Genomic DNA, 26336 nt, shown 5'->3' with positions numbered 1-26336 from the left:
ATGGCCTCCATCTTCAGCACCTTCAAGATTCCACAGGTAAGGGGGTTCCATGGGATACCAGAGAGAGGACAGATGCAAGCACAAAAGCCAAAGATGAAACCAAATTAACTTGGGGAAAATCAGGACTACATGAATTTGAAGAACTCATGCAAGTGATGAACTTATTTTAGGCTGCATTAACAGTGGGATACTAAAAAGCATACTAAAAAGCAGAGACGTCACACTGCCAACAAAAGTGTGTATAGTCAAGACTATGGTTTTCCCAGTTGCAATGGATGGCTGTGAAAGTTGGACCATAAGAAAGGCTGAGTGCCAAAGAATGGAGGCCTTTGAGCTCTGGTGCTGGAGAAGACTCCTGCGAGTCCCTTGGACTGCAAGGCCATCCAACTGGTCAGTCCTAGAGGAGATCAACCCTGACGGCTCTTTAAAAGGACAGATCCTGAAGATGAAACTCAAATCCTTTGGCCACCTCATGAGAAGGAAGGACTCACTGGAGAAGACCCTAATGCTGGGAACGATAGAGGGCAAAAGATGAAGGGGACGACGGAGAACGAGATGGCTGGCTGGAGTCACTGAAGCAGTCGGCATGAGCTTAAATGGACTCCAGAAGATGGTAGAGAACAGGAAGGCCTGGAGGAACGTGGTCCATCGGGTTGTGATGGGTCGGACACGACTTCGCAACTAACAACAACAGAGGGATAGAATCAAGATCACGTGAAGTGTTAATACCACTTTATAATGCCCTGGGAAGACCACACTTGGAATCCTGCATTCAGTTTTGGTGACCACGAGATAAAACAGATGCTGAGGCTCTAGAGAAATGAAGATGATTAGGGAACTGGAGGCTAAAACATGTAAAGAATTGTTGCTGGAATTGGGTATGTCTAGTTTAATGAAAAGAAGGACTAGGAGAGACATGACAGCAATGTTCCAATATCTCAGGGGCTGCCACAAAGAAGAGGGGGTCAACTTATTCTCCCAAGTGCCTGAGGGCAGGACAAGTAGAGGAGCAGCCTAGAACTAAGGAGACATTTAACTTGCCTCCAGAAGTTGTGAATGCTCCAACACTGGAAGCTTTTAAGAAGATATTGGATAGCCATTTCTCTGAAGTGGTATAGAGTTTTCTGCTTGAGCAAGGGGATAGACTAAAAGACCTCCAAGGTCCCAATAAAGAATTCTATTCTATTCTATTTTCGTACAATATTGAAAAATGAAGATATACCGTGAGTCGAAGAAATAATCAAGAAGATACTAGATTGTGCAGAAATGTGTACAATTGTACTTATATATATTACATATTTTCACTTTGTTGTGATTAGTATTGTTGATTGTATTTTAATGTTGTGAATGTTTTATATAATTTTATCTTTTTAAATTTAATAAAGTTTGTTTTTTAAAATCAAAAAAAAGAAAAGAAAGAAAAATGAAGATATACCATGAGTCGAAGAAATAATCAAGAAGATACTAGATTGTGCAGAAATGGATAGATTGACATTAAACACGAAACAGAAAGAGGATGTAGAATATTATCAAACATGGAATATATTTTACCAATGGTTGGAAAAGAGGGGTGGAGATTAAGAATGTGAATTTGTATTGTTAAGCAAATTAAATACCCAGACAACACAATGTTTATTAAGTGCTAAAAAACATATTTAATAGTAAATCAATTTTTTAAAAATCTTCTTTTGTAATGTGGTAAACTGGAATCTTATCATTGTGAATCTGCATGTCTGACATGATTATTAAAAAAAAAAAAAAACCCTGGATGATGATCTTTAACCTCAGCATAAAATATGACCTTGTCATGAAAAATTAATTTCTAAAATAAGACACTCCCTTTTTTGCAGCTCGGCTTTGACTTCCTCAAGTTCACTCAGGAAGACAGAATTGTTTTTCCTTCCTTTTTCCGAATTAGCCCCAGTGAATTTCTTCAATATGGTGGTTTAGTCCAGCTGCTCCTGCATTTCCAGTGGAACTGGGTTGGGCTTATTGCCCCTGAAGGTGACAGTGGAGAACGTTTCATCTCATCTCTGAGTCCATTGCTGGAGGAGAAGGAGATCTGCCTGGCCTTCAGTCAGCTGTTGGAATATGAACCTTCCGGTATTACAATGTCAAAATATAGTTCTTTAATTAAAAGATGGTTTAAAGCTGAAGTGATCATTCTGCTTGGAGAATTCAAGTGTATAGCAACTCTATATCGCTCTCTGTATTACTTTGAAATACGGACAAAAATTGCATTTAGAAAGGTTTGGATCTTGACTTCCCATTGGGAAATTAGTATTTATCACAAGACTTTGGAATTAAAAAAGCCCTTCCACGGTGCTTTGCATTTCATGGATCATAGCCATGATGTCCCAGAATTCCAGCACTTCCTTTTGTCTTTAGACCCCTTGAACCCAAAAGGAGATATCTTTCTCCCTCCATGGTGGGAAGATGTCTTTGACTGCAAGACCCACAAACCAGGAGTGATCCTTCAAAAGGACGAAAAACAATGCACAGGAAAGGAAAATGTACAGAATCTGCCATCTTACATATTTGAAACTAGCATGACAGGTGAAAGTTACAATATCTACAATGCCATTTATGTTGTGGCACACGCTTTGCATGCGATGTATGGAGCACGACCAACCATGGTGAGGCTTGGAGAGAGGATCTCCAGTATACAGTCATGGCAGGTAATTTCTCTAAATTTGATCTGGTCCACAGATTCTTACAACTTCTCATGGGTGTTTCTTGGTTAATTCATTAAATATTTCCATGCTACCCCATCTAACTACATCTGAAAACAAATTAAATCAGCAATTAATGAAATATGCTAAAACAATTATTTATTTATTTATTTATTTATTTATTTATTTATTTATTTATTTATTTATTTATTTATTTATTTATTTATTTATTTATTTATTTAAATTTCTATACCACCCTTCTCCAATATAGGACTCAGGGCAGTGAACAGCCAAAGTAAAAATAAGACATACAAAATCTAAAAACTGTTTAAAATAATTAAATATTCTGGCCGTAATTTAAAAATTCCAATTTAAAATCAGTTTAAAATTTAACTCAAGCTATCTGAAATAAATGGGTTTTCAGGGCCCGATGAAAAATCCGGAGGTCTGTTATTGTACGTATATCTGGGGGGAGGTTGTTCCAGAGGGTGGGCGCCGCCACAGAGAAGGCTCTCCCCCTGGGGGTCGCCAGCCGACAATGTCTGGCGGACGGCACCCTGAGGAGGCCCACTCTGTGTGAGCATACTGGCCGGTGGGAGGCTATTGGTGGCAGAAGGCGGTCTCGTAAATACCCCGGCCCTGAGCCATGGAGCACTTTAAAGGTGGTCACCAACACCTTGAAGCGCACCCGGAAGACCACCGGGAGCCAGTGCAGCTCGCGCAGGAGAGGTGTCACATGGGAGCGCCTCGTCGCCCCCATAATCCCCCACGCGGCCGCGTTCTGGACCAGCTGGAGCCTCCGGGTGCACCCCAGGGGGAGCCCCATGTAGAGAGCGTTGCAGTAGTCCAGGCGGGAAGTGACGAGTGCCTGAGTGACTGTGCGTAGGGAGTCCCGATCTAGAAAGGGGCGCAACTGGCGTATCAGGCGAACCTGATAAAAAGCCCCCCTGGCCACGGAAGTCAGATGATCTTCTAAAGACAGCCGTGCGTCCAGGAGGACGCCCAAGTTACGAGCCCTCTCCGTGGGGGCGAGTGATTCACCCCCAATAGCCAGTGATGGCATCAGCTGGCTATATCGGGACGCCAGAAGCCACAGCCACTCGGTCTTGGAGGGGTAGAGTCGGAGCCTGTTTCTCCCCATCCAGGCCCGCACGGCCTCCAGGCACTGGGACATCACTTCAAGGGCATCATTGGGGTGGCCTGGGGTGGAGATGTACAGCTGGGTGTCACCAGCGTACTGGTGGAACTCCACCCCGAAGCCACGGATGATCTCACCCAGTGGCTTTACATAAATGTTGAACAGAAGGGGCGAGAGGACCGACCCTTGCGGCATCCTACAAGCCAGGTGCCTCGAGGTCGACCGCTGCCCCCCTGTCAACACAGATTGCGACCGGTCAGAGAGGTAGGAGAAGAACCACCGCAGAACGGTGCCTCCTACCCCCAACCCCGCCAACCGGTGCAACATGATACCATGGTCGATGGTATCAAAAGCCGCTGAGAGGTCTAACAGGACCAGGATAGAGGAGCAACCCCTATTTTGATGAAAAAGGGATAGATAACCGAACCAGTTCTTGATAACATTGACAATGGTCCTCAATAATCTTTAATAGTTAGTTTCAGAGGATGAAACTCTATTTGTGGAAGGAGGTGTCAGCCCAGAGGGAGATGATAATCTAGGTGTCTGTCTTCAACATGCTTGCCCAGGTCAGGAGAAGTCATACTGGCCACATTTGCGGAACCAGCAAAGTTACATTAGCATTTAGTTCAGGGGTGAAATCTAAAAGTTTTCGCTACTGGTTCTGCGGGCGTGGCTTAATCAGTGGGTGGGGCTTGGTGGTCAGGTGACTGGGTGGGCGTGGCTTGTTGGTCAGGGGGCGTGGCCAAATCGACGTCACTTCTTTGCCCTTTTTTAACCTACAAAACACAACACAACACAACTGGCTCTCCCACAATGTAAAAGCAGCTGTGCTAGACCCAAAATGGCCCCTGCAACAAGCAGGAACCTCACACAGCCACAAAAAGCCCAAAAAACCAACTTTCACACTTTACACACACAACACAACACAACACAACTGGCTCACCCAATGTAAAAGCAGCTGTGCTAGACCCAAAATAGCCCCTGCAACTAGCAGGAGCCTCACACAGACACAAAAAGTCCAAAAAACCAATGTTAATACTTTACACACACACAACACAACACAATACAATACAACACAACACAACTGGCTCACCAACAATGTAAAAGCAACTGACCCAAAATGGCCCCTGCAACACTCAGGAACCTCACACAGCCACAAAAAGTCCAAAAAAACAACTTTCACACTTTACACACATACAACACAACTGGCTCACCCACAAGGTAAAAGCAGGGGCAAAATGGCCCCTGCAACAAGCAGGAACCTCACACAGCCACAAAAAGTCCAAAAAAACAACTTTCACATTTTACACACACAAAATTCCACATACAGCTTTGTGAGATTTTGTGTGTTTGTGTAGTTAGAGTGAAACACTACAGAAACACACAAAATCTCAGAAAGCTGCACAAATATTATTTTCATTTGATTTTCATTTTTCATTTTTATTAAATTTCTATACCGCCCTACTCCCGAAGGACTCAGGGCGGTGCACAGCCATAAAATAAAACATGTAGATACAAAATTTAAAATAGAGATAAAACTAATTAAATAAATTTGGCTGAGACATTTTAAAACCCCAATAATTAAAACCAAATTTAAAATTCCATTTAAAAGAGGAAAAATTTAGGTCAGGCCAGCTTGATGGAATAAAAACGTCTTAAGCGCGCGACGGAAGGTACGCAGATCCGGAATCCTCCGTATCTCCAGGGGGAGCTCGTTCCAGATCGTAGGTGCCCCCACAGAGAAGGCTCTCCCCCTGGGGGCCGCCAGTCAACATTGTTTGGCCGACGGCACCCGGAGGAGCCCCTCTCTATGGGAGTGTACTGGTCGGTGGGAGGCTAATGGTGGCAGCAGGCGGTCCCGTAAATAGCCAGGTCCTAAGCCATGGAGCGCTTTGAAGGTGATAACCAAGACCTTGAAGCACACTCGGAAGACCACCGGGAGCCAGTGCAGCTCGCGCAGGAGAGGCGTTACATGGGAGCGCCACGTTGCTCCCATCACCACCTGCGCGGCCACACTCTGCGCCAGTTGGAGCCTCCGAGTGCTCCTCAAGAGGAGCCCCATGTAGAGAGCGTTACAATAGTCCAGACGGGAGGTGACGAGGGCATGAGTGACCGTGCGTAACGAGTCCCGATCCAGAAAGGGATGCAACTGGCGAATCAGGCGGACCTGATGAAAAATCCTCCCGGTCACGGCCATCAAGTGCTCTTCTAAAGACAGCCGTGAATCCAGGAGGACACCCAAGTTGCGAACCCTCTCCGTGGGGGCTAATGCTTCGCCCCCAATAGTCAGCGATGGCACCAGCTGACTATATCAGGACGTCGGAAACCACAGCCACTCGGTCTTGGATGGGTTGAGCCTGAGCCTGTTCCTCCCCATCCAGATCCGTACGGCCTCCAGGCACCGGGACATCACTTCAAGGGCATCGTTGGGGTGGTCTGGGGTGGAGATGTACAGCTGGGTGTCATCAGCGTACTGATGGTACTCCACCCCGAAACCACGGATGATCTCACCCAGCGGCTTCACATAAATGTTGAACAGAAGGGGCGAGAGGACCGATCCTTGTGGCACCCCACATATAAGGAGCCTTGGGGTCGACCTCTGCCCCCCTGTCAACACAGACTGCGACCGGTCAGAGAGAAAGGAGGAGAACCACCGTAATACGGTGCCTCCCACCCCCAACTCTTCCAACCGGTGCAGCATGATACCATGGTCGATGGTATCAAAAGCCGCTGAGAGATCTAATAGGACCAGGACAGAGGAACAACCTCTGTCCCGAGCCCTCCAGAGATCATCCACCAACGCAACCAATGCCGTTTCCATGCTGTACCCGGGCCTGAAACCCGACTGGAACGGATCTAGATACGTCGTTTCATCCAGGTACTGGGGAAGCTGTCGTGCAACCACACTCTCAACAATCTTCGCCACAAAGCGAAGGTTGGAGACTGGACGATAGTTAGCCAATGTTGCCGGGTCCAGGGAAGGCTTCTTGAGGAGAGGTCTCACCACCGCCTCTTTCAAGGCAGCGGGAAAGACACCCTCCCTTTTATTTTATTTTATTTTATTTTTATTTTTATATAAAAGCAGCTAAATTTAAAACTTCCTAAACTTTAAATGGCTGGTCTAAAAAAAGAACAAGTAAAAAAACCCCCAATTAACGATTTATTTTAAAGCTCCCAAAGGGGAAAAAAAATTACAGGCAGGCAGGCAGGTAGATAGAGCTGCTCACTGATGAGCTTGATTGCAAGCAGGGAGATTCAGTTGCTTGCTGATTCAATGGATTGCAGGGATTACAGCAAGTGAAGCAAGGCAGGCGTGCGAAGGTAAGCAAGCTGGAGGCTGGGGGGGGAAAGGGATTTTTGCTACCGGTTCTCCGAACTGCCCGCCACCATTGCTACCTACTCGCCCGAGCCGGTCGGAACCGGGAGCATTTCACCCCTGATTTAGTATGAATGCAACCTGTAACAAGACATTAAGCTCAATTCGTTTTAGCTTGCTTCAATTTTTTAATGCCTTAGGATTCTGTGTGAACATTGACCATTTATTTAGTACACCATTTGTTGTACTGCTCACTTATGGGAAAACAGAATAGAATAGAATAGAATAGAATAGAATAGAATAGAATAGAATAGAATAGAATAGAATAGAATAGAATAGAATAGAATAGAATAGAATAGAATAGAACAGAACAGAACAGAACAGAACAGAATTCTTTATTGGCCAAGTGTGATTGGACACACAAGGAATTTGTCTTGGTGCATACGCTCTCAGTGTACATAAAAGAAAAGATACATTCACCAAGAATCATAAGATACAACACTTAATGATAGTCATAGGGAAACAGAGCTTGGAAACTTCACCAAGACAAATTCCTTGTGTGTCCAATCACACTTGGCCAATAAAGAATTCTATTCTATTCTATTCTATTCTATTCTATTCTATTCTATTCTATTCTATTCTATTCTATTCTATTCTATTCTATTCTATTCTATTCTATTCTATTCTATCTCTTATGCCCCATGAATAGATTCTTGTGATTTGATGCTGCTCCAGATCACTCAGGTATCCATCAACCATGCCTAGCTTTAAAGATTTGTAATTATCTCCTAAAATGATGGTCACCAGAGAATGATAGAAGCCAGAATATCTCATTTCTAATTACCCCACTTTCTAAGGTCTCTTTTCTTTCAGCTCCTTGCCTATTTGAAGAACATCCGGTTCAACAATAGTGTTGGAAATGAAATCTTTTTCTCAGAAGATGGACTAGGATCAGCTCAGTATGATCTTCTCAACTGGATTTTTCTCCCCAATTGGTCTTTTGTCTCCATGAAAGTTGGGCAAATAGATTCCGGAGCTCCTCCAGGCCAGGATTTCACCATCAACTCCAATGCAATCATCTGGTCCGGAAAGGTGAGATGGAAAGAAATGTTCTCAACTCAGGGAAAAGGTTGTTGGGGATGCTTCTCAATGTTAAAAAAAGGTTCATTGAATCAGAAAAGAAGGAGTGGTGCAGTGGCCTAGAGGTAGAGCTTTTGCCTCACAATCAGGAGTCTGTGAGTTCGATCCTAGGTAGAGGCAGATATTTCTCTCCCTGGGCACAACGAAAATATATCTGCTGAACAAAACTCCGCATTGGTGTCAGGAAGGGCATCCGGCCAGTAAACACTCTGTTAGCTCCATTCAGTTGCCCAGACTCCACCCCGCAAGGGATTATGGGGTTGTTAAATGATGATGATGATGATGATGATGATGATGATGATGATGATGATTGAATCAGAAAAGAAGGCAACTGTCTGGTTGAATGATCTGCTTTCCACGAAACAGATTCATGTCTGATTTGTGCCATTTTCAAGAAGGGTTGGGATGGGAGAGGGAATCTGGTTGAAATCCAGATTACAAGTCAAGAAGGCATCAATCAACTCCATTGATCATTCCTGTTTAGTTGGAAGATTATGATTCTTCCTTTGAGGAGAAGCTATAGTTCAAAGGCAGAGAGCAAGAATATAATTGCAGGCAATCCTCACTCAACAACCATTTGTTCAATGACCGTTTGAGGTTACTGAATGACTGTTACTTACCTCCCATCCTCAAAGTTATGGCCACTGTGGTCATGTGATCAAAATCATTATCTTCCCCCATCTCTGCTCTTTGACCCCCATGAACTAGGTAAGAAAAACCAAAAGCACACATATAAAATGGGGGAAACCAGGCTTAATAGCAGTGACTATGTGAGGGATCTTGGAGTCTTAGTGGACAACCAGCTAAATATGAGCCAGCAGCAAAGAAAAGCCAATGCAATCCTAAATTGCATTAACAGAGAGATATAATCAAGATCAAGTGAGGTACTAATACCACTCTATAAAGCTTTAGTAAAGCCACACCTAGAGTACGGCATCCAGTTTTGGTCACCACGCTATAAAAAAGAGGTTGAGACTCTGGAAAGAGTGCAGAGAAGAGCAACCAAGATGATGAGGGGACTGGAGACTAAAACATACAATGAACGGTTACAGGAACCAGGCATGGCTATTCTAGTGAAGAGAAGGACCAGGGGAGACATGAGAGCAGTCTTCCAATATTTGAGGGGCTGCCACAGAGAGGAGGGGGTCACGCTATTTTCCAAAGCACCTGAAGGCCAGACAAGGAATAATGGATGGAAACTGACCAAGGAGAGATTCAACCTAGAAATGAGGAGGAACATTCTGACAGTGAGAACAATCAACCCATGGAACAGAAGTTGCCTTCGGAAGTTGTGGGAGCTTCATCACTTGAGACTTTCAAGAAAAGATTGGACTGCCATTTGTCAGAAATGGTATAGGGTCTCCTGCTTGGGGGGTGGGTTTGGACTAGATGACCTATAAAGTCCCTTCCAACTCTGTTAATTTTCTATCCTCTGCTGCCCCTACTGGATTTTGACTTCTTCTTCCTCCCACTGGTGATGATGCATGACCAGCTTGACCCTTTGTGAAGCAGTTCCTGGCCATATAAGGGCTTCTTCCCTGGGACATACATGGTGGTTAACTCAGGAGACCTTGGGAAATGGCCTTGTGTAGCCAGGAGTTTCCTCCCAAACAGCCTGGCTGTCCATGCCACATTGGGAACAATAAAATGATGAAGGACAGTTGAGGTGTTGGAGTAGCTAGGGAATCAGAGTGCAGGGCAGGGGTGATATTGACTTACCTTCGCTACCGCTTCACAAATGTGAGCGCATGCACAACACTTCTGCACATGTGTAGGACCTTCTGGGTATGCACAGAGTGTCAAAAACGGGACACGATGACGGGTGGGCAGAGCCTCCCGCAGCCACCACCACTGCTTCGCCCGAACGGGTAGAACTGGCTGAATACCAGCACTGGTGCAGGGTGATGAGTTATCCTATAGCTGGGTCTTTGCACCATCTTCTTCAGACAGGATGGCTGGGACTTTGCAGCTGAGCTTTAGCAATTGGGGCTTTGCACTATGAGACTATGCCGAGTGGTAAAGGACTTTGTGCTGTGCTGGGACAGCTGAGACTTTCTGCTATACTGTGGCCCAGGGGTTATTAAGGTTCATTAAGTGAGGACTACTTGTAACTGCCTTAATGAGAGATGTTCCAATCCCAAGTAACAATTGGTTAGCTGGCAATGCCACTAGGAAACTTCCCCAGGAATTCCTTCTAGTTGATGTTACACTATGGTGAATCAGTTCTTCTAAAGATCTTTTGAAGACAGAAATATGAATGTGGAGATTTAATGATGCATGATCATTCATTTCATTTCATTTTCATTTTATTAAATTTGTATACCGCCCTACTCCCGAAGGACTCAGGGCGGTGAACAGGCACAAAATAAAACACATAAATATAAAAGTTAAAAAACATGATTAAAACCCAATTAAATAATTTTTTCCCAAGACAATTAAAACTCCCAATAATTTAAAACGAATTAAAATTTCAATTTAAAAATTTAAAAGAAGGGGAGAAAATTAGGCCAGGCCGGCCTGCTGGAATAGGAGTGTCTTCAAAGCACTGCGGAAAGTGCGCAGATCCGGGATCCTCCGTATCTCCGGGGGGAGCTCGTTCCAGATAGTGGGTGCCCCCACAGAGAAGGCCCTCCCCCTAGGGGCGCCAGTCAACATTGTTTGGCTGATGGCACCTGGAGGAGCCCCTCTCTATGAGAGCGTACCGGCCGGTGGGAGGCTGTTTGTGGTAGTAGGCGGTCATTGAATAGACCTTCTCAAGTATTTCCCTTTTCTCTTTCAGAAGGTGCCCTTTGCCAGGTGTGGCATTAAGAGGTGCCATGCAGGGGAGAGGAGAAGAGTTCCAGAGGGCAAGCGGGTTTGCTGCTACCAGTGTGATGCTTGTCCAGAAGGGACCATTTCTAATCAGACAGGTAGAGTATGCTGGAAATGTAGAACTTTCAGGATCAAGGAAGCCATTTAGTAGATCAATATATTAAGAAATTTTGATTCTTTGGTTTCTGATAGGTTACACTGGAAACAATATAAAGAATAAAATATATTTTGATATTAAAAATTTATCTCACTTGAAATATCTAGGCCTGTCAGAGAAATTCATTAAATCTACTTATGTCTGCAAAAAAAAATCTCACTGAATGATGGGAAAAAGTGATTTGAAATAGAGAAATTCCCTCTCCCACCTCCTGTTACATGTGTGTTTGTGTGTGCGTGCCAGATGTGGTATTCCGCAGGTTCTAACCAGTTCTGGAGAACTGGTAGCGGAAATTTTGAGTAGTTCAGAGAACTGGTAAATACCACCTCTGACTGGCCCCAACCCCATCTATTCTCTGCCTCCTGAGTCCCAACTGATCAGGAGGAAATGGGGATTTTGCAGTATCCTTCCCCTGGAGTGGGGAGAGAATGGAGATTTTACAGTATCCCTCCCCTGACCGAGAGCTCAGTCAATCCTCTTAGGCTCCCATTATAACATGAGGGGGAAAAAATCAAATGCCAACCTTTCTCTCACAAAAAAGCCAAAATAATGTCCGGTGATTGGAGAGGGAGAGATCCTAATCTCTGAGCAACTGATCCCACTCAGGATCATTTTGAACCAACTATGCTTTGTTTTTTACAGAGCACCATAAGCTTCCCAGGCTGTCCTTCCATCTCTTTGTTATTGAGTTGGCCTATGTGGAAAGGAGTCACATCTGAGATATGAGGCAGGAAAGATAATTCTCACTGTGGAAGCCCCTGAAATCCTTAGACAAAGACTTTTGATTTCAGATGCAGCTCACTGTGACCCCTGTCCAGAAGACCAATACCCAAACATGGACAAGGACCACTGCATTGCCAAGAAGATCCACTTCCTTTCCTATCAAGACACCCTGGGATATGCTTTAAGTTCTCTCACACTTTCTCTTTCCATTACCACCTTGGGAGTCCTGGCAATTTTCCTTAAATATCGTGACACACCGATCGTCAAGGCCAACAACCGAGATCTCACTTACCTCCTCCTGGTCTCCCTCCTGCTCTGCTTCCTCTGCTCCTTCCTTTTCATTGGTCAACCGAGGAAGCTCACCTGTCTCTTCCGACAAACTGCCTTTGCCATTCTCTTTTCTCTTGCAGTTTCCTCTGCCTTGGCAAAAACTGTCATGGTGGTTCTGGCTTTCATGGCTACCAAGCCAGGGAACAAGACCAGGAAATTCTTAGGAAAATCACTGACCAATTGCATTGTTGTATCCTGTCCTCTTGTCCAAGTAGTTCTTTGTGCCATCTGGTTGATAAACTCTCCCCCATTTCCTAACTTGGATTTCCACACCTTGATAGGAGAGGCCATCTTGGAATGTAATGAAGGCTCAGCTTCCATGTTTTACACTGTCCTGGCCTACCTGGGTTTTCTGGCCCTGGTGAGTTTTATCATGGCCTTTTTGGCTAGGAAGCTGCCCGACAGCTTTAATGAAGCCAAGTTCATTACTTTTAGCATGCTGGTCTTTTGCAGCGTTTGGATCTCCTTCCTCCCCACCTACCTGAGCACCAAAGGGAAGTCCATGGTGGCTGTGGAGATCTTCTCCATCTTGGCCTCTGGGGCTGGTCTCTTGGCTTGTATCTTTTTCCCCAAATGCTTCATTATTCTTCTGAGGCCCCATCTGAATTGTAAAGAAAATATGATAAGAAACAAGAATCTCTAACTCATGCAGGGATGGGAATGATATTTATCCTTGAGGCATGTTTAGTATCTGATGATATTTCTAAAACATGACAGAGAAGAAGAAACAGATCCATTTAATAATGCCTTACTCAAATGCTAAAACTGGTCATAATAGGAGTGGATTGGTTGAGTTGGGTAGATGTGGAAATTGAATGAATGAATGAATGAATAAATAAATAAATAAATAAATAAATAAATGAATGAATAAATATTTCTGTTTTCAGCAATAATCATGCAGTGTTTTTCATTTCTTTTTTTCTTTTTTTATTAAAAATTTTATAGAGAATACAAACATTTTCACCCCCCACCCTTCCCCCCTCAACCCCTCCCTCCCCTTTCCCACCCCCCCTTCCCCTTCCACCCCACCCCCCTCCCTAGACTTCCCAGAACAAGCACAGGTTATAGCATTCACAAATCAAAAGCTAAAATATGCTAACAAATTATTACGTTTCATATTCTCCCTCGATCCTTAACTCCTTATAATTCAAAAAACAAACATAAATTACTTAAAATTACTTCATTCATATGCTATATGAATCTTCTTATTCGGATACTTCTTCTGTATGTAATCGATCCATCTTCTCCATTCCGATATGTATCTTTCATTTGAATGGTCTTTAAGATATGATGAAATTTTCGCCATTTCTGCCAAATGCACAACTTTTAATGTCCATTCCTCAATAGTAGGTGGATCTTCTTTCTTCCAGTACTGTGCCACCAGTAACCTGGCAGCTGTTATTAAGTTCAAAACCAACTTAGTCTCTGTCACAGTACAATCCATAACTATTCCCAACAGAAAAAACTGTGGTGTAAATTTAATTTTTTTCTTTAAAATGTTTTGAATAATCCACCATATTTTTATCCAAAAAGCCTTAATTTTTTTTACATGTCCACCATATATGAAAATATGTAGCATCTTTACACTCACATCGCCAACACTTAGGTTGTACATTTGGATACATACAGGCTAGTTTTTTTGGATCTAAATGCCATCTATAAAACATTTTATAAAAGTTCTCTCTTAAATTTTGGGCTTGTGTAAATCTTACATTTCTAACCCATATCTTTTCCCATGTTTCCATCATTATTGGTTCTCCTATATTTTGTGCCCATTTTATCATACAATCCTTGACTAGCTCTCTTTCTGAACCTATTTCCACTAATACATTATACAAGCTTTTTATATGCCTTTGACTTTTGTCTCTTATTTGTTTTATCAAGTTCTCATCCTGTTGCAAAATACCAATTTTCTGATCTTCTCCCCATCTGGCCTGCAGCTGTCCATACTGAAACCAAGTTCTAATTATTCCTTCTTCTCTTAGTTGTTCCATAGATTTTAGTTGTAGTCTAACTCCTTCCTTATAAAGAATGAATGAATGAATGAATGAATGAATGAATGAATGAATGAATGAATAAATATTTCTGTTTTCAGCAATAATCATGCAGTGTTTTTCATTTCTTGCTTTCTAGTTGTCCTCAGTGAGACCAGTGCTTTATGTAGAAATAAAGCTTGATGTTCATTATTTCAAAGTGGATATTTTCTCATTTTATTCCTTTTCATTAAATATTTTACCTTTTTCATGTTTTAAAGGGTTTGTTTCCATCTCATTGTTTTTGAGCATATATGCTTGCTTTTATAGCCTCCTGAGACTTTGTAGAATTCCATGCTTCTATTTATTTTACTTTTTTATGGTAGAACTTAAATTCTCAACTATTCATCCAATACTGCTGAACTTCCTCATCAATGTGACCATCAGATCTGCCAGCATGTCACTTCAGCTTCACATCTTGCCAAAAAAAAAAGGGGGGGGAGTGGGAATAGGGCAAGGGAGCGTAAGGGGGGAAATGACAGGAATCAGAGACACCAATCGGAGACAACGGTTGAGAGATTCAATGACATACTCATGAGAAGAGAATACAAACCTCCACCAATAAGGTGCCAAAACCAGAACTGTTACCAAAACAATTGTTTTGAATGCTAGTGGACACTGACCAGATAACCAAAAGTGGGAAGGACCTGAGAAGACTTGGGAGAAGGAAAATACACCAAAATTGCACGGGAATATTCAGATCTGGCTTTACTTAGACTGTAACCACTTCACCTTAGTAAGAGTATACCTTTTCTCTATTAAGGGAATCAAGGGTCTTTCTTTCCTAAGTGTCCAAGCTGAGACTGGCTGATAGTGGTGGATTTTCTGATTGGGATGATAACGTCACCAGTATACATATTGCTTTAACCATCTCTGTGTTATGTGTGCTATATGACAACTGCATTCCTCTAAAGTCTGCACAGTCACTCAACGCATGATGGTCATCCCAGCTTGTTATACAAAGCCAGAAGCATGCCTTTTATTCCTTTTAATTGAATTCTAAAAAATATTTTAGCGTTTTAAAGGATTAGGTTCAATGTGAGCGTTTGCTTCCTGAGGCTTTGTAGAATTCCTTCCTACTATTCAATTGTTTTCTGAAAGAAGCAATGGATCAGAACATAATCAAGGAGAGAAGCAACCTAGAACTAAGGAAAAACTTCCTGACAATTAGAACAATTAACCAATGGAACAACTTGCCTCCAGAAGTTGGCAATGCTCCAACACTGGAAGTTGTTATGAGTATCATTTGTCTGAAATGGTATGTGTGTTATGTGTGCCTTATGACAACTGCATTCCTGTAAAGTCTACACAGTTCACTCAAGGCATGATGTTATTCTGGAACTTTTCCCCTTCACTCTAACTCTGTCTGAACAAACTAAGGCACAGGCCAGATTCGATCTTGGGGGCAGGTACTCAGTTTCAAGTAGGCCGAATACCACCTGTATCCTGACCCTCAAGTCCATCTGATCCTTGCATCATTAAAAGATACAAACATGTTTTTCCTCTTCTGGTATACAAAGAGACACTATTGCTAAGGAGGGTAGAATGTTAGTCTGCCTTGCAATTATCAGAAGAACAGTAATTCTTAATGTATCCCCTGTGGATTTCTACCCAGAAAACATTTCCAAGATATAACCTGCTTGAAAAAAAAATAATTTCTGGGCTCTCCAAAGAGAGGCTAGACATTTCTTCTCAACGTGTCTTGCACAGAAGTAATTTCTTGCTGACAGTGAAACTTAACAGGTATCAATTTTCTCTTGGATGACAACTCAAACACAAGTAAGTGGAAGCATTCTTGATATAAATTTGCCCTGAAGCCACCCAAGTTGAATAGACTGCTGTGTTAAAGTATTAGTGAAATTTCCTGGGGACCAAATCCAGCTCTTGATGAACATACTGTCAACTCTGAAGCAGACCTGGCTGAAGCCATCTTTTGCTGCCTCATAGCTGCCACGAAGCCTGAGAGGGGAAAGGGAGGGGGGAAGTTTTATTCTTTTAGTTTTAAAACACTGGATGTTTTTAAGAAGATGTTGGATAACCGTTTGTGTGAAGTGGTGTAGGTTTCCTGCCTAGGCAGGGGGTTGGACTAGAAGACCTCCAAGGTCCCTTCCAACTCTGTTATTCTATTTCTAATTAGGTGAAAACCGCAGGAATGTTCAGAGTTGGTTTTCACCGGCTGTGCCGATATGATGTATCCAATAAACATGTTCTTTGAGGAATCTACCTGCCTCAGAGTTCTCCTTTCAATGGGTGCGTTACTCGGAATGCTGACACATTGATTTTTGATTCAGGAAGGAAGGTGAGAATCATGAATGGGCTGCTTCTCCTGTTGCTTCTCCTTTGGCTCCAGCCTTCAACAACGACTGATAAGATAATGCAAAGTGTATGTATACTTAGGAACCCTTTGAAGATTCTGGAGGACTATTACAGGCCTGGTGATCTCATTATTGGGGGGAATTTGCCCCTGGTAACCTTTTTCACTAGATCTATAGTATTCTACAGTGAGCCATCACAGAAGCTACTTTTAAAACGGTATTATTTATTTTATTTATTACACAAATTTATATGGCCGCCCATCTCACATAACGGTGACTCCGGGCAGCTCATAACTTTAGAAATCTGCAACATAAAAGCCCATATATCTCATCTATCCATCCTCACCCCCAGGGCAGCAGCAATTTAACAACTCAATGCCTTGTTTCATCTGAAGGGGAAAGAGGAGAAGATTGTCCTCTTTGTTTTGGGTTCAGGGAGTCCTCTCAGAAATTATTCTTCTAGTGATGTTCACAATGTTCTGGTGAAGTTTAGAAGCCTTGGTCTTCCCCAGATAAAGATGCATTAAATAGGCTAGAATGTTCCAGTTCCATCAAGATAAAACTGCATAAATATTGAGGAAGGGGTTACAGGCTAGAAACTGTGCCGACTGAGTGAAGACTAATAGAATAGAATAGAATAGAATAACAGAGTTGGTAGGGACCTTTGAGGTCTTCTAGTATAACCCTCTGCTTCAGCAGGAAACCCTACAACACTTCAGACAAATGGTTGTCCAACATCTTCTTAAAAACTTCCAGTGTTGGAGTATTCACAACTTCTGGAGGCAAGTTGTTCCACTGATTAATTGTTCTCACTGTCAGGAAATTTCTCCTTAGTTCTAAGTTGCTTCGCTCCTTGATTAGTTTCCACCCATTTCTTCTTGTCCTGCCTTCAGGTGCTTTGGAGAATAGCTTGATTCCCGCTTCTTTGTGGCAGCCCCTGAGATATTGGAACACTGCTATCATGTCACCCCTAGTCCTTCTTTTCATTATAATTTTTATTTGGACAGAAGGTCATGGTGGAAAACTCAAAGAAAAGCCTAATCCTTTTACAGAATGGAGGTGTTTTTAGAAAACAGATTTAGCACTGTTTTAGTATTTGAGGGGCTCCTACAAAGAAGAGAAACAATAGTTGGAAACTAACCAAGGAGAGGAGCAACCTAGAATTAAGAAGATATTTCCTAATGGTGAGAGGAATTAACCAATGGAATAGGTTGCCTTCAGAAGCTGTGGTTGTACCATTGCTGGAGATTTTCAAAAAGAGACTGGACAACCATTTGTCTAGAATGGTGTAGGGTCTCCAGCTCCAGCAGGGGGTTGGACTAGAAGACCTCCGGTGTCCCAAGTCTATTATTCTTTCTTTGTTTGTTTTTTGTTTGTTTGTTTGTTTGTTTGTTTTTCTTTTTTCTTTTTTTTGAAAAGGCAAACCTAGTTTTGGAATCATTAATGCTCTTTTTAAATGTCCTTTAGTAAATCTATGTTATGAAGTATTGTGAGTATTACAATGAAATCGGTTTTGAAAAGGACAATTTGTCAAATCAACCATAGAGATTCCTCACCTGTATGAGTAATTTTCAGCCCTTATTTGCACTTACGATAATGTTAGGAGAGTACCATCTATGTAATTTTTGACCAAAGGGTCACAAGAAATGGATTCCCCTATCCTAAAGTCCAGGAGAAAATATATAACATACAGAGAGAGAGTGTGAGAGAGAAGAAAAAGTACATCACTTCACACAAATTTCCCTGTAATATTCCAAAGTGTTTTCTCATTATAGTGTTGTCTCCAAGAACTACCAGCTCTTTCTTGCCTTGGTACATGCAGTAACAATGATCAACAAAGATTTGGCCATCCTCCCCAACATCACACTTGGCTTCCATATTTATGACAATAGTCATATTTTTAGGATCGTTTCCTGGAACAGCCTCTCTCTGCTGTCTACACGAGGCCGAATGGTTCCAGATTACAAATGTGACAAGCTGGACCCTCTGCTCTCTGTCATCGGAGATCTCAAGACCAAATCCTCAAAGCAGATGGCCTCCATCTTCAGCATCTTCAAGGTCCCACAGGTAAGGGGGTTCCATAGGATACCAGTAGGGAGCAGATACAGAACGGAAATGCACTCAGAATCCAAAGACGAAGTCAATGTTATTTTTGGAAGTGAAGGTTATTTTTTACCCCCATCACAAAGAGGTCAACAATAAGGTCTTTTTAGCTTTTTAAATTGTCAAATGGGTTTTAGTTTCAATGTTTTAAATTTTGGGCCACAGTTATATAATTTAAAATTTTGTATTGGTATGTGTTTTAGTTCTGGCTGTGCACCGCCCTGAGTCCACTAGGAGAAGGGTGGGATATAAATTGAATAAAATAAATAAATAAATAAATGATTCACTCCATGATTTCCTTCAGAACTGAGTCTTTGTAAATGTAGCCACTCTTTACTGTGAATCAGGTTGATGGTTTTTTCTCTTGGCTTCTCACATGCCAGAGGGAGGCAAACTATGACATAGGTGTCCCAGAGATGCTTTTTTCAAGAAGCAACTGGACTTCCTTTGTTTTTCCTTGAAGACATTTTGTACTATAACGGAACTGGAGAACTCTCACTCCAACCAAAGTCAAACAGCTTGACTGGTGGAGCCAAAAACCACAGGATGGTGACCCTTTACATCAGCATAACCTTTGAACTTGTCTTCAAAAACTCCTTTCTAAAACAAGATTCTCCCTTTCTGCAGTTTGGTTTTGATTTCTTCAAAATCACTCCAGGAGACAGAAAGAATTATCCTTCCTTCTTCCGGATTAATCCCAAGGAATCTCCTCAGTATGTGGGTTTAGTGCAGCTGCTCCTGTATTTCCAGTGGAACTGGGTTGGTCTTCTGGCCCCTGAAGATGACAGTGGAGAGCATTTCATCTCAACTCTGATGCCAATGCTCAAGGAGAAGGAGATCTGCCCAGCCTTCACTAAAATGTTAAATACTGATATTCTTAATACGGTACCCAAATTAATATTAATTTTCCAAACGTTTAAAATTGAAGTGATTGTTTTGTTTGGAGAAAGCAGTAAAATTTTAACTCTATATTTTGCTCTGTCTATGTATGGACAAATGAGTAAGATGCCATTTGGAAAAGTTTGGATCCTGACTTCTCATTGGGATGTTAGTTCACAGGACCCTAAGGAATTCTTTCAAAACATAAAGTATTTCCACGGTGCTTTGCATTTCAGGGATCATAGCCACGATGTCCCAGAATTCAGGCACTTTCTTCTGTCTTTAGACCCCTTGAACCCCCAAGGAGATTTCTTTCTCCCTGCATGGTGGGAACAGGTCTTTGGCTGCAAGATCCACAAACCAGGAGAGATCCCTCAAAAGGGGGAAAAACCCTGTACGGGAAAGGAGAATATACAGACTCTGCCGTCTTATACATTTGAAGTGAGCATGATGGGTAAGAGCTACCATATCTACCATGCGGTTTATGCTGTGGCACATGCATTAGATACCATGCTTGGCTCAGGATCACGACCAGCCATGAGGAGGCTTGGAAAGAGGATCTCAAGTGTGCAACCATGGCAGGTAACCTCAGTGACTTTTCATCCTGCCCCTGGTTATCGGCCAATAAAGAAATTTTTAAAATAGAAAAATATTTAACTGTGCCTTTGTTTCCAGTTATAAGGAGATATTTTACCAAATTGAGACTAGACCAACTTGAAACAAACATGCTTTGGGGTAGGTATAAGGGTATCCCTGTAAGTGAAAGAGTCTCTTTATGTGGGAAGGGGGAAGTTGAAACAATGTCCCATGTAATTTTTGACTGCCCCCTGTACTCAGATTCGAGGGAGCATCAAATGGGCATGATCTTCTACGCCAGCACCCCTAAGTCTAAAGAGCGCTTCTTGCAACATAGTTTGTTAGGTTCTAATTTGCAGCTGGTGAAATGGATTGCCAAATTTGCTGTAAAATTGATGGAAAAAAGGACTAAGTTGGTGCAGCAGAATGTGGTAGATTTCAGGAAAGATCATTTGACTTAATAATGTAATTCTAATAGTGGTTTTAAGACTGATTGGGTAGATGCAGGGTGACATTGCAATATAATTTTAATTATATTTAATTTATATCTCAAATTATTGTATTTTATTCTGATTTAATTCTAGATCTTATTTTACTCTAATTTCATTTTAAATCATGTTGTATTCCTATTCCAATTCCAATTTAAATGGTTTCTACCAAACTTTTGCAATAATTGTTTCTGAAGCGTCGTACTTTGATATGGCCCAAGGGTTAATCAATAAATAAAGATGGACTTTTCATCCATGTGAAAGATCTTTAGAGAAGAAAGATCCCATGGATGTTTCTTGATCGACTTAGTAAATATTTCTATGCTTATATTCCTTGCAGACAGCTGTTCATTTGCATTATTGTACAGAGAACATTGAGGCCACTTGGAGGCTTATCTGTGTCCTCGGGGTCACTTGAGTAGTAAAAATGGGTGTGGAGCCTTTTTGGCTGAAGGATGTTTTCTGCTCTGCAATTAACCTCCAAGAGCCCTCAACAACTCTCTAAAAGGATGAAAATGAGCAGCTTTGTCGGAATTGAGTATAAATCCTTCCATTCCCCACCATCCAGTCAGAGCTGAAGCGGTTTCTTGGATGAGAAGAGAAACGTCTTCAAAGAAAAAAGTCCAGTTGCCTTCTGAAAAGGCACCTTTGGGACAACCCAGATGACTGAGAATCTCCATAGACAATTTCCAGGCTACCCATCTAACTATTTTTCAAAACCAAATAAAAACTATTTACAATATGGTAAAATGAATTACGTATAATGTTTTGATGAAGAAGTAGGAGGGAGAAGTAAACTAAGCCAGTTTTCCATGAGATCCCTAGAGAATTTTTTTTCCTATAAAGATCTGAAAAGTTCCCTGAGTTTCCCATTCCAAGAAAGAGATGTCAGCCAACGCAAGATGATAATCTGAGTTCCTTTGTACAGGATGCTTCAAAGTATCAGTAGACGTCCCACTGGCCACATCTGCAGAGTCACCTAAGTTTCATTTTGAAGATAGTCTGAATCCAGCCTGTAAAAAGACAATTCAGTTTAGCTTCTGTGGGAAGCGTCCACCTCCTACAGAATGAAATATATTGGGGAATATTAAAAGAGGCAGAATATTATATTTCCCCAAAGGAGAAATGGAGAAAAAAATCCTAACAAAGGCAAAAAGCAGCCCCAGTCTTCCTGCCATAGCCTCAAGCTTACTTCTTTAGAGATGGATATTTTGTACCTATTAAGAAAGTCTGGGTCAATCTATTCATAAACAAAAGCCTTCAGCCACAGCTCCCATAGAAGGCTGAAGCTGATGGGATTAAGAATTTACATTCCCCCACTCAAATAAAGGACATGACCTTTAGGACATATAAGGATTTACCCACCACCACTAGAATAGCAAAAGACACAAGGCGCACTACCTTGCACAACACCCCTGGAGCATCTCAATCACCAAACCCCAGAACCCTATAAAAATCCATCCACTCACTCAGCCAATTGGTCAGCCACCCCAGAAACATGCTGCTGTGACTGAAGTTTCTAGAAAACCAAATAAACCTTGTAGCCAGCCTCCATTTTATTTCCAGCATTTTCGTTCCGGATTGAAACTGGGATGGATTTTTCTTCCTTTATTTTTCTGTCGCTTAGCATCTTGTGTGAACACAGACCAATTGTTTATTATAAGATTTATTGTACTCCTAAGATTGTTGTGTGAAAAGAAGCCTTTATGAATCTCCATGATACATTCCTGTGATTTGATACTGCTCCTGATCACTCAAAAATCCAACACGCTAACAGGTTTAGCTTTACAGGCTTCCAATTATCTCCTAAAATGTTAGTTATCATAGAATGATAGAAACCATGGCTTGTCATTTTTAATTATCCCAGTTCCTAAGTATCTTTTTTTCTTTCAGCTCCTTCCCTATTTGAAGAATGTCCACTTCAACAGCATTGCTGGAGATGAAGTCTTCTTCTCAGAAGATGGATTGGCATCAGCTCAATATGATCTTCTCAACTGGATTTTTTTCCCCAATCTCTCTTATGTCCCAGTGAAAGTTGGGCAAATAGACCCCCGGGCTCCCCCAGACAAGGATTTCACCATCGACCTGGATGCAATTATCTGGGCCACAAAGGTAGGCTGGAAGGAGATGTTCTGAATTTAGGGAAAGATTCATTCTCTCATGAGGATGCAGAATGTCTTTCTCACTGGAAAAGAAGTGGATTGACTCACAAAGGATAACAGTTGTGTGGTGAAGGATCTGCTTTTTATGAATCAGATTCATGTTTGAATATACAATCCTTGGTTGTATAAGTAGAGACATAGAATCAAAATCATGTAAAGTATTAACACCGCTTTACAAAGTCTTGGTAAGGCTAAACCTACAATACTGCATCCAGTTTTGGTCATCACATTTCAAAAAAGATTTTTGGAAAAAGTGCAGGGAAGAGCAACTAAGACATTTAAGGCCTGGGGGATAAAACATGTGAAGAACAGTTGCAAGACTTGGGTATGGCTAGTCTAGAGAAAAGAAGGACCAGGGATGCCATGATAGCAGTCTTCCAGTATTTGAGAGGCTGCCAAAAAGAGGGGGGTTCAACTGATTTTCCAAAACACCAGAAGGCAGGTCAAGAAACAGTGGATGGAAACTAATCAAGGAGAGAAGCAACCTAGAATGAAGGAGAAACTTCCTAACAGTGAATACAATTAACCAATGGAAAAACTTGCCTTCAGACGTTGTAGGTGCTTCATCACTGGAGGTTTTTAAGAAGAGATAAGGCAGTCACTTGTCTGAGATGGTATAGTGTCTCCTGCTTGAGCAGGGAGTCGGATTAGAAGACCTGCAAGGTTTCTTCCAGCTCTGTTCTGATTCTGATTGAATGATTGTAACTCAAAGGCAGAAATCAAGGACATAATTGCATTGATCAACCACTCCTCTAGTGACCATTTGAAGTCATGACAGCACTAAATGGATGCTACTTATGCCTGGTCCTCAAAATCATGGCCATTGCAGAGTCCCTACAATCAGGTGATCAAATAACACTATCTCCAGTCTTTCTTTTCTCTTTTAGAAGGTGCCCTTTGCCAGGTGTGGCCTGAAGAGGTGCCAGGCAGGAGAGAGGAGACATGTCCCAGAGGGCGAGCAGATTTGCTGCTACCAATGTGCCCCTTGTCCAGAAGGGGCCATTTCTAATCAGACAGGTAGAGTATACTGGAAAGGTAGAACTTTCAGGATCAAGGAAGCCCTTCATTGGATCAATATACTAATAAATTTTGGGTGATTTCTGGAAACAGTATAAAGAATAAAATATAATTTCTAATCAGACAGGTAGAAGACCCTTCGAATGGATCAAGGAAGACGTTCAGTAGATCAAAATATTAAGAGCTTTCTGGTCACTTATTTATTGATTTATTTGTCAAACACGTATAAGATAACAGATATGAATACAAACATGATTATGAATACAAGATGAGGATAGGAATAAATGGGGAGAGTAGGACAGGCCCATTGGTGCTCTTATGCACACCCCTTACAGACCTCTTAGGAATGGGGTGAGGTCAACAGTAGACAGTCTAAGGTTAAAGTTATGGGGGTTTGGGGAAGTAACCACAGAGTCAGGGGGTGCTAGGTTTGGCCCATTTCAGAATACAGATTTAAATTATCCTGCCTGCACAGTCTAACTTCCCACCCTGGCAGGACTGCTCTCCTCACCCAGGGTGGATTCAAAGCAGCAATTTGTAAAAAAAATGGCTGTCCTTTCCATACATCCTGTTCCATAACAATGGGAAAACCAACTACTAATACTTTTTCAGAATGAATGGCACAGTGTGTCCAGGTTTTCAAGACTGATATTACTTATAGTGCTGCTTCTATCAGGACAGTCAATCTCCCTGGAAACTTGTAGCCTCTCAGGAAAAAGGATCCATCTACCAATGTCTGTTAGCTCCTCTCTGAAAAAAAAAAAATTCTGAGAGGAGAGGATGATGGAAAAAAATGAGTCATTTCCTCACCCACTCTGTTCAACATCTCTGTGTGTGTGCACTTGTGCATCTCCGTGTGTGTGTGTGTGTGTCACCTTCTGGTCTTATGAAACACCAACAGATAATGCAGTGGTGAAATCCATTTTTTTTTACCACTGATTCTGTGGGTGTGGTGTAGCTTGGTGGGCGTGGCTTGGTGGGCGTAGCAGGGGAAACTCTCCATTCCAACCCCACTCCAGAGGAAGGATATTGCAAAATCTCCATTCCCAACCTACTCTGGGGACGGGCAAAGGTGGTATTTGCCAGTTCTCTGAACAACTCAAAATTTCTGCTACCGGTTCGCTGAACTGCTCACAATTTCCACTACTGCTTCTCCAGAACCTGTCAGAACCCGCTGGATTTCACTCCTGAGATAAAACAGCAAATAGCAGGATTCCTGACTGATAGATCAGTCAATCTTCTTAGGCTTTAAATATAAAGAGGGGGAAAGAATGAAGTGCCAATTTTTCACTCACAAAGAAAGCCAAAATAATAATATAAATGCCCAGTGACAGGAGAAGGACATCTAATCTCCAGGCATTTAATTCTCAGGCATTTGGAATCAAGGACAATTTCCCATTAAAGGCATCCTAAATTGTCTATGGGATCCCTTCTTTACATTCTCCTTGAATTGGACCTAACATAAAAGAGTCACACATGAGATCTTTGGCTGGATTGGAGATAATGCTAACTGTGGGTGCCTCTGAAATACTTAAGACAAAGATTCTTGTTTTCAGATGCAGTTCACTGTGACCTTTGTCCAGAAGACCAATATCCCAACAAGGACAAGGACCACTGCATTGCCAAGAAGATCCACTTCCTTTCCTATGAAGATACCCTGGGATACACTTTAGCATCTCTTACTCTTTTTCTCTCTTTGATCACATTGGCAGTCCTAGCAATTTTCTATAAACATCATGACACACCGATCGTCAAGGCCAACAACCGAGAACTCACCTACCTCCTCCTGGTCTCCCTCCTGCTCTGCTTCCTCTGTTCCTTCCTTTTCATTGGTCAACCGAGGAAGCTCACCTGTCTCTTCCGACAAACTGCCTTTGCCATTCTCTTTTCTCTTGCAGTTTCCTCTGTCTTGGCAAAAACTGTCATGGTGGTTCTGGCTTTCATGGCTACCAAGCCGGGGAACAAGACAAGGAAATTCTTAGGAAAATCACTGACCAATTGCATTGTTGTATCCTGTCCTCTTGTCCAAGCGGTTCTTTGTGCTACTTGGCTGATAACTTCTCCCCCATTTCCTAACTTGGATTTCCACTCCTTGATAGGAGAGGCCATCTTGGAATGTAATGAACGCTCAGCTTCCATGTTTTACACTGTCCTGGCCTACCTGGGTTTTCTGGCCCTCGTGAGTTTTATCATGGCCTTTTTGGCGAGGAAATTGCCTGATAGTTTTAATGAAGCCAAATTCATTACTTTTAGCATGCTGGTCTTTTGCAGCGTTTGGATCTCCTTCCTCCCAACCTACCTGAGCACCAAAGGAAAGTCCATGGTGGCCGTGGAGATCTTCTCCATTTTGGCCTCTGGGGCTGGTCTCCTGGCTTGTATCTTTTTCCCCAAATGCTACATTATTCTACTGAGGCCCCATCTTAATTGTAAAGAAAATATGATAAGGAACAAAGATCTCTAATTCATGCAGGGATGG

The 26336-nt window shown here is 42.1% G+C and overlaps 1 protein-coding gene across 1 annotated transcript; it reads left to right on the top strand.

The window, feature by feature from the left end:
- On the top strand, positions 1 to 26336 carry LOC117656170 (vomeronasal type-2 receptor 26-like). The gene is made up of 6 exons (XM_087883573.1): positions 1 to 36; positions 8000 to 8218; positions 19954 to 20071; positions 22711 to 22793; positions 23731 to 23860; positions 25417 to 26336. Exons 1-6 carry the CDS (start codon positions 1 to 3, stop codon positions 26319 to 26321), a joined length of 1491 nt encoding a protein of 496 aa, XP_087739699.1. The 3' UTR covers positions 26322 to 26336.

Source organism: Pantherophis guttatus, chromosome 1, assembly GCF_059756535.1.
Source record: "Pantherophis guttatus breed Tessera chromosome 1, ASM5975653v1, whole genome shotgun sequence".
Classification (NCBI taxonomy): Eukaryota; Metazoa; Chordata; class Lepidosauria; order Squamata; family Colubridae; genus Pantherophis; species Pantherophis guttatus.
This window is presented reverse-complemented; position numbering and strand designations above follow the sequence as displayed.

What these genes read in the sequence shown, in the direction of transcription:
- LOC117656170 (XM_087883573.1), top strand. Translation starts at nt 1, where the DNA reads ATGGCCTCCATCTTCAGCACCTTCAAGATTCCACAG. An exon ending in GCACCTTCAAGATTCCACAG is followed by an intron (nt 37 to 7,999) that starts GTAAGGGGGTTC and finishes CTTTTCTTTCAG; the next exon opens with CTCCTTGCCTATTTGAAGAA. An exon ending in CAATTATCTGGGCCACAAAG is followed by an intron (nt 22,794 to 23,730) that starts GTAGGCTGGAAG and finishes TTTCTCTTTTAG; the next exon opens with AAGGTGCCCTTTGCCAGGTG.